This window comes from Morone saxatilis, unplaced genomic scaffold, assembly GCF_004916995.1.
Source record: "Morone saxatilis isolate NCDOM2014 unplaced genomic scaffold, NCSU_SB_2.0 Contig19, whole genome shotgun sequence".
NCBI classification, from domain to species: Eukaryota; Metazoa; Chordata; class Actinopteri; family Moronidae; genus Morone; species Morone saxatilis.
Genome location: NW_023339751.1, coordinates 8,507,123 through 8,522,371, shown reverse-complemented (window position 1 = coordinate 8,522,371; position 15,249 = coordinate 8,507,123). Strand labels below are relative to the sequence as shown.

General features: G+C 36.7%; 1 protein-coding gene across 3 annotated transcripts in view; it reads left to right on the top strand.

Annotated features, from left to right (window-relative positions):
• adgrb3 (adhesion G protein-coupled receptor B3) overlaps positions 1–15,249 on the top strand; it is a 111,457-nt gene that overhangs the window by 31,519 nt on the left and 64,689 nt on the right. For 2 of the 3 annotated variants that reach the window (XM_035663832.1, XM_035663833.1), the window contains exon 3: positions 14,712–14,822. The exons of the other annotated variant lie outside the window; for it this stretch is intronic. In XM_035663832.1, coding sequence (XP_035519725.1) covers positions 14,712–14,822 — 111 coding nt within the window. The remainder of the gene's footprint in view (positions 1–14,711; positions 14,823–15,249) is intronic. 3 annotated transcript variants of the gene reach the window in all.

Below are 15,249 nucleotides of genomic sequence, written 5' to 3'. Positions count from 1 at the left end.
AATGGCTCCTTGTTGCCCCTTGTGGCAAAAATACACCCACTACAAACGGCTGTTCTCACCAGCCGTCAAGTACCAGTGAGCCTCTATCCATTGGGAGCAGTAACAATTACATTACTGCATAGACAACACAATGAGCATAGAAGAAGCTGCAGTAGAATACTTACTTAGACAAGTAACGCAAAGGTGAGAGTGATACTTTATTAGAAGTGCTTTTGATTTTGCAGAAAGACTTGGATGAAAATGAATTTTTTTTTTTTCAATCAATCAATTAATCATTTGGTCTATGAAACATCAGGACGCAGCCCAAAATATCTATCATGATTTCCTAATACCCAGGGTAATGTTTTTAGATTGTTTATTTGTCCAACCAACGGTCCAAATCCCAAAGATATTTAGTTTATTAGACTGCAAGACAAGGCAAAGTCGTGACATTTGCAAAGGTGGAACCACAGAAGATCTGGCATTTTGCTTCATAAATGACTTAAATGATAAATCAATTATCAAAAGGTGCCAATTCATTTTTATGTCGATAAACTAATAAGTTAATTGACCAGTTGTTTCAGCTCTGTAGAACAGCACAGCAGTATAGCAAGATACATGTAAATCTACTCTTCTTGACAATGGGAGGTTGATGTGATTATTCTGATTATTCCAGGATGGCATTAACTTCAGTGACAGCAGCAGCTGATGTTGTTAATGCTAAGTATGCTATTTAATGAAAGAACAACCTATTAATAAAAAAAAGAGATGTTTATTTATTATCATTATTTACACAAATATGGGAAATGGGGAAGATTAAAATGTTCAGAAGCAGAAGGCCAGGACAGAGTCAACAATGGTTTTATTGCTTTATTGAGTTTCGGTACTGGTAGAGTGCGTTTTCTATGAATGACAAAACCTTAAAGGGAATGGATTTCAAATTTGAGATAAATAATAATGCCAGCAACCATAAAGTTTCCCAAAACAAACTGGAATCCCAAGAAAGACTGATTTATTCATAAAATAAGCACTTTGAAAATCCAAACCACATTTCTGTCACATAACCACTGATTTGCAAATGTAATATTTTTGACAACAAAGATGGCATTAATGTATTCAGTTCAGTGTACAGATTTGGTTGGTCTTGGTTGTTTGTGTCCTGTCATAAAATATGATTAGTATGTAAAGAATATTCTCCAAATGTGGGATCGCCGGTAATGCATTTTAAAAATGTTCGCTGCTTTGATGTTTTGTTTTTAGAAAAAAATAAATAAAACAAGTAGTACAGCACCAATAGAGGGCAGTAGTCATTCCAGATATACTATTAAGAAAATATCATTTGTGTCATATTCTTTAATTTTTTGATTTATTTTTTGAGCTGCTGTAAATTTATAATGCATTGCTCCTTTTTTGTTATTCATGCAGCACACTGTTAGACAACAGACCTTTTTCCCTGCAGCCATTATGACATGAAATAGTAGGGTAAACACAGGTGTTACTAATGATAAAGCCTTTCCAGTGAATGGAGTGGAACTTTAATTAGTATCATTGGTAACACCTGTGTTTACCCTACTATTTCATGTAAAAATGGCTGCTGTGAAAAAGGTCCATTCACAAAACCTGCCATTATATTCAGGGGGCTGCTGGTTGTCCCAGTCGAAAATCCTAAAGCCAAAATAGATATGATATACATAATGTACCCCCCAAACCCTGGAGATTGTATGTGAATCATGTGTGTATTTATGCACAACATAATCGATATTTGTTTTTCGACACATAACTACTTTTTATTGTAAAATGAGGTGTATCTGCTAAATCAATTAACAAAACTCACTTTTTTCCTTTCCGCATGTTATGTTGGGTTTACATGCAATAATTATGTGAGACTAACCTCTGTGATTGTGAGAATGTTGAAATAATTTCCCTAATTTTTCACCACATGCAATCATCTGTTCACTAGCTTTTCTTTTTATATATTATGCATGTAATTTTAGCCTGTTTATGTTAAATTGCAGAGATTTTTTTTTATATACTGTAGCATTTCATATGTAGACAGTTTATGAGGGACAATCATCCAGCCATAATTCTGCTGCTCTATTTCTTGTCTGCATAGTAATCCGTAAATACAAGAATAGTACATTGTGCCCTCTGATTACCCTCTATTTTTATATCATCTTATGTCCATGGAGATTCAATTACTGGCTGAATATAGTTGATTTATGTGGCCATTCAGTGCCACCTCTTTCAAAATCAGGAGGAAATACAGAAAATATGCATTCATCAGTGCCTCTAAATGCCATAATAAGGTGAAAGGATAGTTAGGACTAAAATGGTTCCTACAACCATTTGGTGTACCATCCTTTTTTACTGTGTAAGTAGCTAACTCTGTGTGTGGAGGAAAATGTAGCTATTGATGTCCTTGAACTTTTGCCTACTTTAATAAATTCTAATTAGATTAGAGCATGAGAGTGCATGAAAAGATGGCTTTTTTTGTCTTTGCTGATTAGAGTGGAAAAAAATATATGCATGGGCTACATTTTTTGCATTGAAAAGCTCATTAAGGCTGCTCTCACAGAAGTGCAAGGGAAGTGGAAGGAAATGGTTTTGTCATTCAGGCTTACAAACAGATCACACCTTGTTTGTTGTGTGAGAAACACAGAATGAACAAGCAGTTGCCTTCATATGAGGAAATGTTGGATGCTATAGTCTGACAGCGGTGAATAATAAATATGTATTGATTACTTAATGCTTGTACACAGCTGCATTTATTCATCACAAGTGTCTCACAAAATTAAAAGTTATTCCGAGCCCTTTGATGAATTAAAGCACTATGAGTCATTTTGTCATATTCATTCAAGCAAAATCCGAATAAACTGGGGGATATTATGCGGAATACTTGCCAGAGCCATGACAGACTATTCTCTAAATTAACCGCTTCACCTGTTACAATAAGTGAATTGAAGAAAGGGATATGTTTTAAATCACCTCTCTTTTTTTTTCAAGCCTTACAGCACTTTTGCTGAGAGGCAGAAGACCTGAGAGCTTTGACTGCATATCAGACAGGTACATCGACAATAACGCAAACTCTCTGACAATAGGTCAGACAGGCTATTCAGCCAAAGCTATTGGGGGGCTTGGGTGTCATGGTCCTTTAAAACGCCACGTTCCTCTGCAGTGAGTGTGTCTCCAGCTCCCTATTTTAGTGCTCTGCAGAGCACAGCTGAATGGACAGCAGCCATTGTGTGCCCAGATAATGCACTTCAATCATCCTTAATGTCATCACAGCCAAAAAGGCTCAGAAGCTGGGTTGAAGGGACTTTATTTCTTCCCATATCCAAGAACAAAAAGTGAAGTTTTAGTAATATGATTTAGGACTGTATTTGTTTTACACACTAATTATACTGACCAGCTGTACTAAGATGTGTTGTGTGTTTGGGGATGGAAATATTTTTGTAGCTGCTTTTCAGTGCACATTTGGTGGTGGCCTCTGGGTAGAAAACGATTACACAGTCATGTTTAGGTTAAAGCTGATTTAATTTACTTCATTGAGTTTAACTTTTTTTTTTAACGTAACGCTTAATATTCTGGACATGGTAGGCTGCAGGGAAAGCTTGTGGTGTGGTAATCAATTCCATACATTGGCCAACGGTAAGATGTTGAATGGCTAATTGACCACAGTAATGGTCCATGGCTATGTGCTGGTGCACGATGGAGACGTGCACATTAAAAATCAATTAATTTCCAATACTAATGTCACTCTTGGCTGCCTCTGCTGCTGCATATAACAAGGAGCTGTCACTGATAAGTCATTTCATACTCCATCTAGGATTTGATCCAGGCTATACAAAGTTATACGTTTTTTTGTTAAACTGAGATACATAGCTTTCCTCTTTAAAGCCACCTGATGAGAATTAAGGCTTCCCCAAAAATAGTTTCCCTCCTTCTTGGGTCATGGTCTGGTCAAGTACTGATTACATTTTTTGCTTCTAGCCACTGAGTCAAATTTCTGTTACTCTTGTTTACAGTATATTTCAAACTGCACGGACAACTTTGCACTTTTGCAGCCACACATGGCAACACGATATAATTTTGACAGTTGTAATAACTTCACTATCCAGAAATCATAATTTGTATTCAATAAACTGCAAACCCTAAGCTCTAATTTTACTGGGCTGGGCAATGTTTGAAATTATTTCAAAAAGGAGCCAGCAGGTTCAGCCACCATTGATAAATACTGCTTTCTGGTGGTGGAGTGTCTGCTGGCAGCTGTGTAGGAGACAGTTTGTTTTCATTCAAATTTTGATTTATTACTTGTAGTGCATTTTTATTCATTAATTTACATATACATTTACTTTGATATATCTACAGTGCACTGCAACCATATCAAAGTGAAACACCCACACTGAGGCAATAGTTTATCATATCACAGTAACCTAATTTCCCTTATAATCTGTGTGTAAATGATGCGTTTGATAATCAAGTTAATGTCCATAAAGATGTGGCAGACTACAGGAAACATCTTTGTCAGACAAGCAAAATTGAGCTTCCACTTCATTGGTGTTTATATATTTTTTTAATATTATGAATGCTGCTTTCATTTAGAACAGTTTCATGTTTGTCTCCCACCACCATTGACAATACAGCTGTTTGTACATAGACAAACCACACTGCATTTGGCTGACACAATGGCCTTTGTAATAGTCAAGGAGAAAGACCTGAAAGTGAGAAACGTGCAAATTAATGGAAATGTTTTCCAACTTCTTTAACATCCACTCTTTCATCAGCTCTTTTAAGACAATTCCAAAGACTTCAAGTGGATAATAACCTGAGACCTTTCTTAGGATACAAAAATAAAAACATCATAAAATAATTATTCCAATTTCTTATTGTGCCCTTCCTTTTTTGTTTCACACAATTACTTTGCCCTGCTGAAATTACAATTATCCTCCACAAACACTCAGCATAATTTCAACAGCACTATTCAGCATAATAAAAAATGAAGATAATGCTTCTTTGCTCTATTAATTTAATAGTACTTGGAATCTCTTTGAAATAGGGTTGCAAAAGTTTGAACAATAAGACCGTGAATACCCACATTAAACTTGAAAAGTGTACCCATCATTATGCTAACCAGATGCAACAGTTCTATTTAGACTGTATTTTATTGTTGAACTTTTCCAATGTGATAGATTTTTGTGAGAAAGTCTGGCAGATATATTTTACAGAAGGTAATTGAGCCATATTTGAACCCACATTGGTCACATTGTGTGTTAGTCTGCAATATTCTGGGTTTCCAGAGATCATCAAGTGGTTAAATCCCCTGCCTCTTGAACTAAATGGCCCCCTTGTCCTGGGACTGAATCCCTGCAGAGTTTTCTTTCCTGTGTTTCTAATTCTCTTTTTCCCTCAACACTTAACAACAGTCTAAATAAAGAATAGAAAACACCATAGGTTAGAGGACAGCCCACCTCACTATAAAAGAAAAACATTTTGAGGTTGTGGGTTCTGCCATTGCACAGAATAAAGACCAGATTTGTTTAATGGAGGCCTAGTAATACAAATTATGATGTATAGCATACTTTATATGCATAAGCACATCTTTTTTTTTTGTTGGATCCTTACTAAAGTCTTAGCTGTGCCAAGTTAAAGGTGTGTAACATTTAGGATGATCTATTGGCAGAAACTGAATATAATGTGCATAACTATGTTTTCATTAGTGTATAATCACCTGAAAAGAGAAATCATTATGTTTTTGTTACCATATAATCAACCTTTCATATCTAGAGAGGCCGCAGGTCGCCTTCAATGGAGTCCGCCATTATTTCTACAATAGCACAGAAAGGACAAACTAAACACTGGCTCTAGATAGGGCTGTTCATGTTTTTTGCCGGCCAACGTAGTTTCTCATTTGTGCTTAGAAGAGGAGGATGAAGCGAAGGAGTTGCGATCTGCAACTACATCGCTAGATGCTGCTAAGTCCTACACACTGGACCTTTAAACCAAATACTAGCAATATTGTACTTGGTGTTTAGACTTCAAGCTGAAGTTGTTGGTCATCTTGTATGTCTGATTAAAGAGCTTCATTATAAAACTGACCGGATACACAAATGGTAATTTTGCAGAAATAGCCAGGCATAGTAGCTTTAAAATGAAACCAAATTAAAATACACAATTCTTTTGAAAGGGGAATAATCAAGTTAAATTCATGTAGTCAAAATACTGCATGTTCTTGGTTATAAAAATACACTCAGTAATTACAATCCAGTGCAGCCATGCATGGCTTTGAAACTTGTAATAACTGTGATGGTTCTCATGTTCCCAGACTTGGCATCAGAATCTATTAAATAAAAATCCTATTGCGCTGTTGTTGTGCTCTTGTCTGAGGACATTTCAGCATCGCCACTGTGTCCTTGTAATTATTTTGGAGAGTGTATTTGCTTTAACATGAGCTTAGCCAATGAGCAAAGACAGGGCATGTTGCAGGCATCTTTCTCATGACTAACTTGCATATGACACAATGTTCCCTGTGCTGATAGATGCAGAGTGGCAGTCTGAAGCAGTGGGTTTTACCACTGCAAAAGGATCAGACATGATTGGTGCTGTGGAAAAGCTGACAGCATGAATTATGAAGGTCTCATTAGTGGCTGTTGGAAATGATTTATCTTGCTATGAAATATGGTCATCCAACCACATTTGCCTCCATGGTTACACAATGGTCCATTTTGTGTTTTGCTCTTTTAATTTCTTAGGTGTATCATTTTCATTGTATTAGTGAGGAATTTCCATGGACGCCAAACCATGACTCTATTAAATCTAAGGTCACTACTTGGTATGCCAAGCAAAATGGCTCAGAAAAGGACAAGGTATGCTCTTTGAAAATTGGCTGCAGTCGCAAAGGTGCTAAAAAATGTGTCATGTTTCTCACTTGACAGATGCAATGCTTGGCATGGTGGCATTGAGCTTGGCAGTGCATGTGACTGCCAGGTCATCTACTGGGGTTGTGTGTTTCTATACTGATGCCAAGAGCGGCTTCCATAGTTTCCCAATATCCCTTAGCAGGGGCATTGTAGTAGAGGATACCTCAAAGGATAATTATGCACAATTTACAACCGTATATTAAGATCATATCCTGCTGGTAAAAAGAAAACCTCTTGTTTTGAAGCGATTGGCCAGAACTTACAAGAGAATATTTTATTAAACGCTTTAAGCATGGGACTAGTGTCCCAGATTTGAGAAAGCCTCAGTATTTCACAGAGCGTACAATGTGCAGTTTCTATACCATTCATGTAACCTGGCTACTCTTTCTGAAATGGTTTCATTAGTAATCTGCTTCCATCCTTGTTTCTGTCGGTGCACAGTAGTCCTTTCAGTTGTGTCCCTGCAGCAGCCCCACTTTTAGTCACGGGTGGTTCAGCAGTGTCGCTTTTTGAAAAGGCTGGTGATTTTGAAAGTTATAAGCTGCAATCTTGGCATTGCTTTCACTTTAAAATGCTCCATAGGCGGATCCATTTTCTGATAGCATCATGCAGCTGAACTGAAAGCACGACACACTGCTCACATTATCATGCAGAGGGTACATCTTTGTGAAAACCCAGAATAGATGACAAGGAAATGAGTATCTTTATTTGTTGTTGTTGTTTTCAATTTTTTCCTCCTGTTGTTTAAAATGAAGTCTACTTTCCAGAAATTGATAAGCATGTATTTGTTTACAGCCACAGTAATGTGAATGATTCCTGTGGTGGCAGTTTATTGTAGTATAATATTCAGAGGAATATGCATCTAAACTGTGTGGCTTTTGACAGAGTAGAGATTCAATTTATATATGTTTGGATGATATGAAACCAGACCGCTGAAGCCTGTTCCCTGAAGTGCGTGAAAAAGAGGAGGAATGATCTGCTCACGGCACCCAGCAACAGGGCTTCTTGATGCAGTGCTTTGATAACGTCAGAGCTCCATCTAGGTTGCTTTCTGAGGTACTGCTCAATAACCTTGTGATTTAGCTTTGTGTTGTAAATTATCAATGCAATCTACAGTAGCCACTCATTTGCCTACACATCAGTAATACAAAATACATCGTCTATATTTACAACAGACTGTATTCTGAGTGCTTGTCTCACCACACTCACACGTTTTTTAGGCGAGTTCACATGACTTTTCAATGAGGTGCAGTGGCAGTTGCACAGAATTCTAATTTGGCTTCAATCTAAGTCATTAGGAGAGTCAACAGGAAGCAAACAGATGGCAGAAGGAATATGATGGATAATTGTATGTCTCAGAGGACAATTCGTAATTTGTATCTGATTCCGTGCAACCCCCTCATTTTCTTAATGAAGGACTAATTGAGTTTTTTAGATTGGCTCAAGCATATGGTCCCACCAATAGTGAAGGGTTTGTATAATGGGCTGTAAGGAGATACATTGAGGACATTTGAGCAGATCGTTTCTGAGTGGTAGTCTGATTTTAAGGCTGGAGTAACGTTTAAGATTAGGATTTGGGTGTATTTGTATGAGAAATATGATGCATCTTCATGACATCATAATCATCAATATCATCATCATCATCATATTTATCATTATGTTTTACGTTGAAAAGTAGTTTTTCACAATCTTGTCTAAAACACTAAAAAACAGTTACTCTGAAAAAATTAAATCGGCTGTCCTGCCTCTAAAATATTACAATAAAGAAAACATAGCAGTAGAATCTGTACTTTACTTATGAATAAATGTGTATTTCAGGTTTTTTGTGTAATGTACTTTTATGTATTCCACCTGAACACATAATGACCGATCTTTTTCTTTTGTCTGGAATGTTTTTTTGTTACAATTTTTCTTTTATTCTCTATTGTAATATACTTATTGTTAATTGTATTTATGTTTATTTTTGTAGCAAAAAATCCATAATCAACCGGAACAGGCTTTGATCATTTTTCTGCACTGATGTTTAGTTTTTAATACCTCCAGGAAACAAGCAAATGAACAGGCGATATTGGTACAAGCAGACCCATTAATTATAATACAACTGTTTTAGTATGTGGTTTTTGTAAAGGTTACTGTATTTTATTAGAGATTAGTATCTTTTTATGTTTAAATATATTTCCATTGTAATTTTCATGATTCAACAGAGGTCTATTACATTTAAGAATGTACTTTAAGCACTCAACAACCCAGAAATATCACTACATTTGACCAAAATTGCCTGATTGCCTGTGTAGCTTAGCTGTTGAGAAATGGATGAAAGACAGGCATGGGTTATCGGGAGGTATCCCTCTTCTTGGTCTGCGTGGTCTGTACACTTGTCTCTATTTTGGGAACTTATACTCTTCAAAGTGCAGTGGTAATGAAGTGCCTCTCATTAAGAGCTACATTTGTGACAGTCAGTCAGTCAGGCAGGAATGCATGGAGGGCAGTAAGCGTAGTACCCCTGATAGAAGCTACTCGTCGGGGCCTATGAGTAAAGGCTCATTTCATGCAAGGTTAGACACATCAGTCATTGGACATGGGGCTGGCTTTTACTGCCTTTCAATAAAATTACACATGGAACGTGTTCACACAGTGAAGATGAACCTGGAAATGAAATGTCTTCCATTGGACTCTCTGCGGCTGGCGTGATCACTGCCAGTGTGAAAGCTTAAAATTCCCTGCATGCAGTGGATCAAAGCCTCAGTGATGACAAAGGTCATGGACCCAGGGAACTTTCATTGTCTTTGATTACGTGCTGAGTCTTTATTTATTTGTAATGTGTACTGCATGTGCTTAGTAGCAGGACATTAATTAGATCAAGCGTGAATATCTTTGCAAATATGGCTACTAATTAAGCTTGAAATCATCCATGTGCTGTGATGGCTCAGAAAAGCTTTGAGCCAAACAAATCAGGCACACATAAATAGTTTGGCCTGGGCAGGAGAATACTGTCCAGCACTATCCATGTTTGCACACCTTTGACACTGTGATGAAGGCCTGTGTGGGCCACAGCACATGCAGTAACACGGTAGCCTCAAAATCTGAGCCCTGGTATCCTTCTGTTATAACCCTCATCTACTGTCACCTGCTGAGGTCATAGCCCAGTGGTGACTAGGTTGCTGCGCCTGCACAGCCAGTAATATGAGCAGACATTTTGTAACATTTTGGCCAAACTTTTTTATTGCTTTGGCTGTTTCTGCACACAGTGCTGGCTTTGCTAACAGATGCACCCCTGGAGATCAGCTTCCAAAGCTGATTGAAACAAAAGTTTTTTTTCCCCTTTAATTTTTAGAATGGCCAGACATATCTCATGGTAAGATCAACTTGAAAAGCAGTCTGAATAGCCACAAGTCATTTCAGGTTGTTGAGAGGAAGATATTTTTGCTCAAAATAGCCTAATCTCATTGCTCACCTCTTTATTACTCAACTGATTTGTTGATAATCCCTGACAAGCAGGCAAAATGGCTGCCATTATAAACTGATGGCACAGCATGGTGGCAGCAAGCAGTATTTGCATGTACCTTTTAAAAGATCTATTTTTGCACTTACTGGAAGTAATTGCAGGTTTGATGTTGCAAAGTGTTACTGAATGGATTGATAATTTTGCTACTTCCTTTAGTGAATTAGGAGCTTTTAAAAATGTAAAACATGTGAGAAACAGGAAGAGGGTGTGTGCTGTGTGCCAGTGCGTGTGCATTGGGTAACTAAACGGGTAATTTTTTACTATATCAGATGATATAGAATTATATTGCAGATTAATTTAATTATTGTCTGTGATAGTGATTAATATATAAGAGGTTACCAAATATAAGGTATATCATTTTTTTCAGCCAAAAGTAATATTTCATAGCATCATAAGATGTTGGCCATCTTAGGTTTAACCTGCTTGGAAGCTGCCAACAGATCCTAATGCTAACAGCCACTGAGAGACATTTTACTGTAGCTAAAACTCACAAGACTAATTTAGTTTTGTGTGTATCTATAGTAAGTAACAAAAATCATCAGTGAATCTGCTGACTATAAATTATGCTGATTTTAATATGTCTGTGGGAGACAGTTAAGTAATTTTTTGATGTTATAAAATATGTCTGATGGATTTGGCAATTTTATCTAAAGGGAAATACATTGCACAGAGGAAATATAGTGTAGATGGTTACAGTCTAACAACAATTTGTTTGGATATGAGTCTCTAAAATGAGTGAAAAGAGAGGTTAAGAAAATATCCAGCAAACAGAAGCATATATTTGACAACCATTATATTCCAGTGTTATGACATGATAATAGACCTTAAGCCTCATTCTGGATATTAAGTAATTGAGGTCTACTTGTCACAGTCATTTAAGAAACTGTTCTTCAGAAGCAACTCCTTCCTGTCTGCTCCACTTGGTGTTTTAGATTATTTTGATGTTTAAACTATTGCTGTAATGCAATGCATGGCTTTGACCTTGTATTAAAATGTGTTGCCTGCTGTGGAAGGGAAAGTGGCTATTGCTGATCTGTCTGTCAAGGTCATCTAAGTAATTCAGCATGTACTAAATCCTCTACAAATATGCTGAGTATTTCAGAAAAAGCAATGCCACTATTTCTCAATTAGTGTCAATCTCGGTAAATTTAATGGTTACTATAGCACTTGTACAAATCTAATTTTTAATTCTTAGGTCCAAAATGCCTGCTTTGTCAGTGATATATGCCGCTAAGGTTAGGTGCATGCAAAACAAAGTGAATGAATCTCTCATCTCACAAAAGGAAAGAAAGGTAACAGTGATTGATTTCTGTGAATACCATTGTTTCTCCTTTGTTGTTGAAGCATGATGGTTGATGGATATCAATAATAAGTATTGTCTTTAGTCCTGACCGAAGGACAGACACCTCATAAATCTCAAACTTCATTTTATTTAAAACACAAAGTTAAAAAGTTCTGAAAATAGGCCAAAACATGAAAATTATACTGTCTCAAACAGAATAAATGTTCCTAAGTAATGACACGCTAAATGCATCATCTGCGCTTTCTGCCTTGTAATGTACAGTGAAGACACATTGTTTTGGGCTGCTTTGACAAATGACAACAGCCTGCCCCTGCAGTTATTAAAATTCTGGTTTGTCTCTCATATTTGCCGTCATATAGCCACAGGCTGGAATACAATCCCAGTAGTTCAATTGAACCGCTGTTTCTCTGTACTTTTCTGGTGTCATGTTTCGACATCCTGCTCTTTCCCATTCTACCTCAGGCTCTCTGATACACAGCGTTAGGATTAACATCTAGGCTGTTAGGCATCAAAAAACATTCACTTAAAAACTGAGACTCCTTATGCACTAAATTAAACAGTTCACATTTGTGTACCAACAGGTTGAGCTTTTTAATAGCTTCCTATCCAGACTGTTGTAGATAGAATTATTCAAACTGCAGTCATGAAACAATGAACCAATGATGATGAAACACTTCTATTTAAAATGTGTGAAATTTGATTCATACAGTGTTGTGCTCTGCAGTGACAGTTTGTCACCCAAGTATCTTACTGACATTACACTTGACATTTGTATAATCTTTTTCATGTTGCAATGCTTTTGTTATATTGTTCATCATGAGCTGCTGAGGGTTAGATTATATTAAGTGAGCCTGACTGCAGGGCTAATATCACTATTTAATACGTTTAGTTGATCAATGTTTTGCTGAGGCAAATCATTTTCAAAGGTAGGACGGAGCTGTGATCAATGATTTGTGCAACCTGTCATGTTGATTAGCATTTAAAAAGGACAATATAGAATAAAACTGCCTCTAGCTTTATATGTGTCCTGCTTGATACAAAAACTGACCAGTTTCATTACATTCAAAATGTATTCACAAATTTTAATCTCTGTTGCCTTATGTACATGTGCTATGTTATGAAATGCAGGACAGTAGAGTGTCTATAATGGTTCGTATATTTTATATTGTGCATTTTTAACAAAGAACATTACTAAAAAGTAAAACCATTAAAAGAAGCGGAGTATTTTGTATGTATTGTCTATCCATCCAGCCCCACTGAGCCAAGTGGCTTTAAAGTGCTACTGTACGAAGTCTCCTAGCTTTTAGTGTTTAGTTTCGTTTGCATAAATTTATTAAAAGGCAGCGCGCCCTGCTTTTTGTATGGTTTCCTGCAAAGTAGCACACATTCAGGCTTACTGAATCAGACAAGCCTTTTATTCTTCTAAATTGGGAATTGGTTCATGATCCAAGACACCACAGGGTAGAGCACAAAACACAGTAAAACGATAAAATGTCTCTGTATCTGCAGTAGTTAGGCTTACATGACTGAACGTTAGATCAACTCCCCGCTGTTTGTCCAACCATCAGTGTACCTGCACATTCCTTGTTCGGCAAAGAGTTCTTCACACTGTGCTTTCGGCTCAATTTGAGCAAAACAGATGTGGACACGATCAAATCGTACTGAAAGACCTTTGAACATGCTTCTGAAGCTCGTTACTTTGTGCAGTCATGGTTCTGAAGATCCCAATCAGCATCAAAAGGCTGCGATGTTTGTTTCTACCTGGCGGCTTTCTCTCCTTTCATTATACCCTCTTAATATTCCAATTTTTTATGCAAACACAAACAGAGTTTTCCTGATGCTATACTGGGAAGGGATTTTTTTTTTTTTTGGTCGTGATTTATTTATTTATTTTTCTTAATCCAATCATGGAACATGTTTGTTGATATGATTTGGTTAATGCCAACAGTCTGATGTGTGGATCAGTCAACTGTGGGTTTTTTTGTAGTCAAATGATTTACCATATAATTACTCATAAAACCTTAGCTTTCAGTGGAACATGATCAGACGAGATGGCAGATTTCATCCTCTAGGTCTCGCTGTGAAAAATTATATTAGAGATGATTTAAACATCCTCCCTATCAATGGCTGATGCATTGTATTGTCTAATGTACTAACATAAGCTGTGTGAATTTGTTGTTGATGCATCACCTGCATTGCCTATTTGCAAATGATATAATCACCTCATTAGGACCACACTGGCAAAAGTAATGCAAGTTTTCAATTAAAACAAGAGTTCAAAAACTATTTGCATGAGCTATTTAAGTAAGTAAAATAAATGTTTTACAGTGTGTCGGATTTACTTTAAACAGCTGGTGCAAATTCTTAACTAATTGCAATATTGCTAGCATCACTTTTCTCAGTGTGGTGTCAGAACATTGTACTCATTGTCTCTTTGTCCCTTAGTGGGAAACAAAGAGGGCATGCTTTGTAATGAATACAGCTCAGAATACATTTGTCTAATTTTACAAAAGGCTCATAATATTTTGGTCTGGGAAACCAAAAAGAACTATTACAAAGATGAGAAACTTTTGAAGAAACTGTGGATCAATAGCATGTTATGTCCATGACCCCCTCCTCTGTGGCTTTCCGATGGCTTACACATTTTTACTTTCATTTTGTTTTGTTTTCTTTTCTGGGTGTGCAGGAGGGTGGGAGGGAGGGAGCTGGACTGATGAAGTGTTAGAGTTTAAAAAAAAACAATGTGAGTTTATTTGCATGTTTGCTATGTGTCTACGCTGTGCTTTCAAGCTCAATTAATACTTCCAACTCACCCTTATAAATTCGTTGCATTGTTCTATGCCTTAGAGTAATGGAGAAATTAAATACAAACTTGTGTGGTCTTTGTTTCTAGCCATGTACTGCAGTTGCATCGAACGTCCTGAAAAACAGTATGTAATAAGCTTTTGTTCCTCAGAAAATCATGTTTAAGCCTAGCTTTCATATGAACCTCTATTTTGTCCCATAGAATATGGAATGATCGGAGAGCATACAGTAAAAAGTCAGCGGCCAAGATCAGTTCATGACACAAAGGCCCTGCAGGAGCAAGCTGAATCTGCTAAATTTATGGCACAAACTGGTAATACAATAGTTATGTTTCTTTACTTTATTTTGTTAACTAAACTTAATTTCATCATGCATGCTCTCTCTTGTACTGTACCTTTTAAGTGGAAATGTTTTGCATTATTATTTTTTCATTCTCTATTCCTACGTATGAACTAGGAAGATAAATTTCCCATTTCTCCATGAGTATTTACTTTGAATATAGAACATAATTGGGTTTTGTGGGTCTGTTTGTTTTATTGTCACATAGTGAGTTGGCAAGTGGATTACTCACACAGTATATTCATAGAACATTAATTAAACAGCAGTTTAAAACTAAGGCCCTGATGTAGTTAATCATTTCCTCCAAGGCATGATAAATTAAATGTCATTCGATGAAAAACCCACCCCTTCAGCCAAATATGAAACACATACTTGGCAAAAGTTAAACTGATAAATGCTGC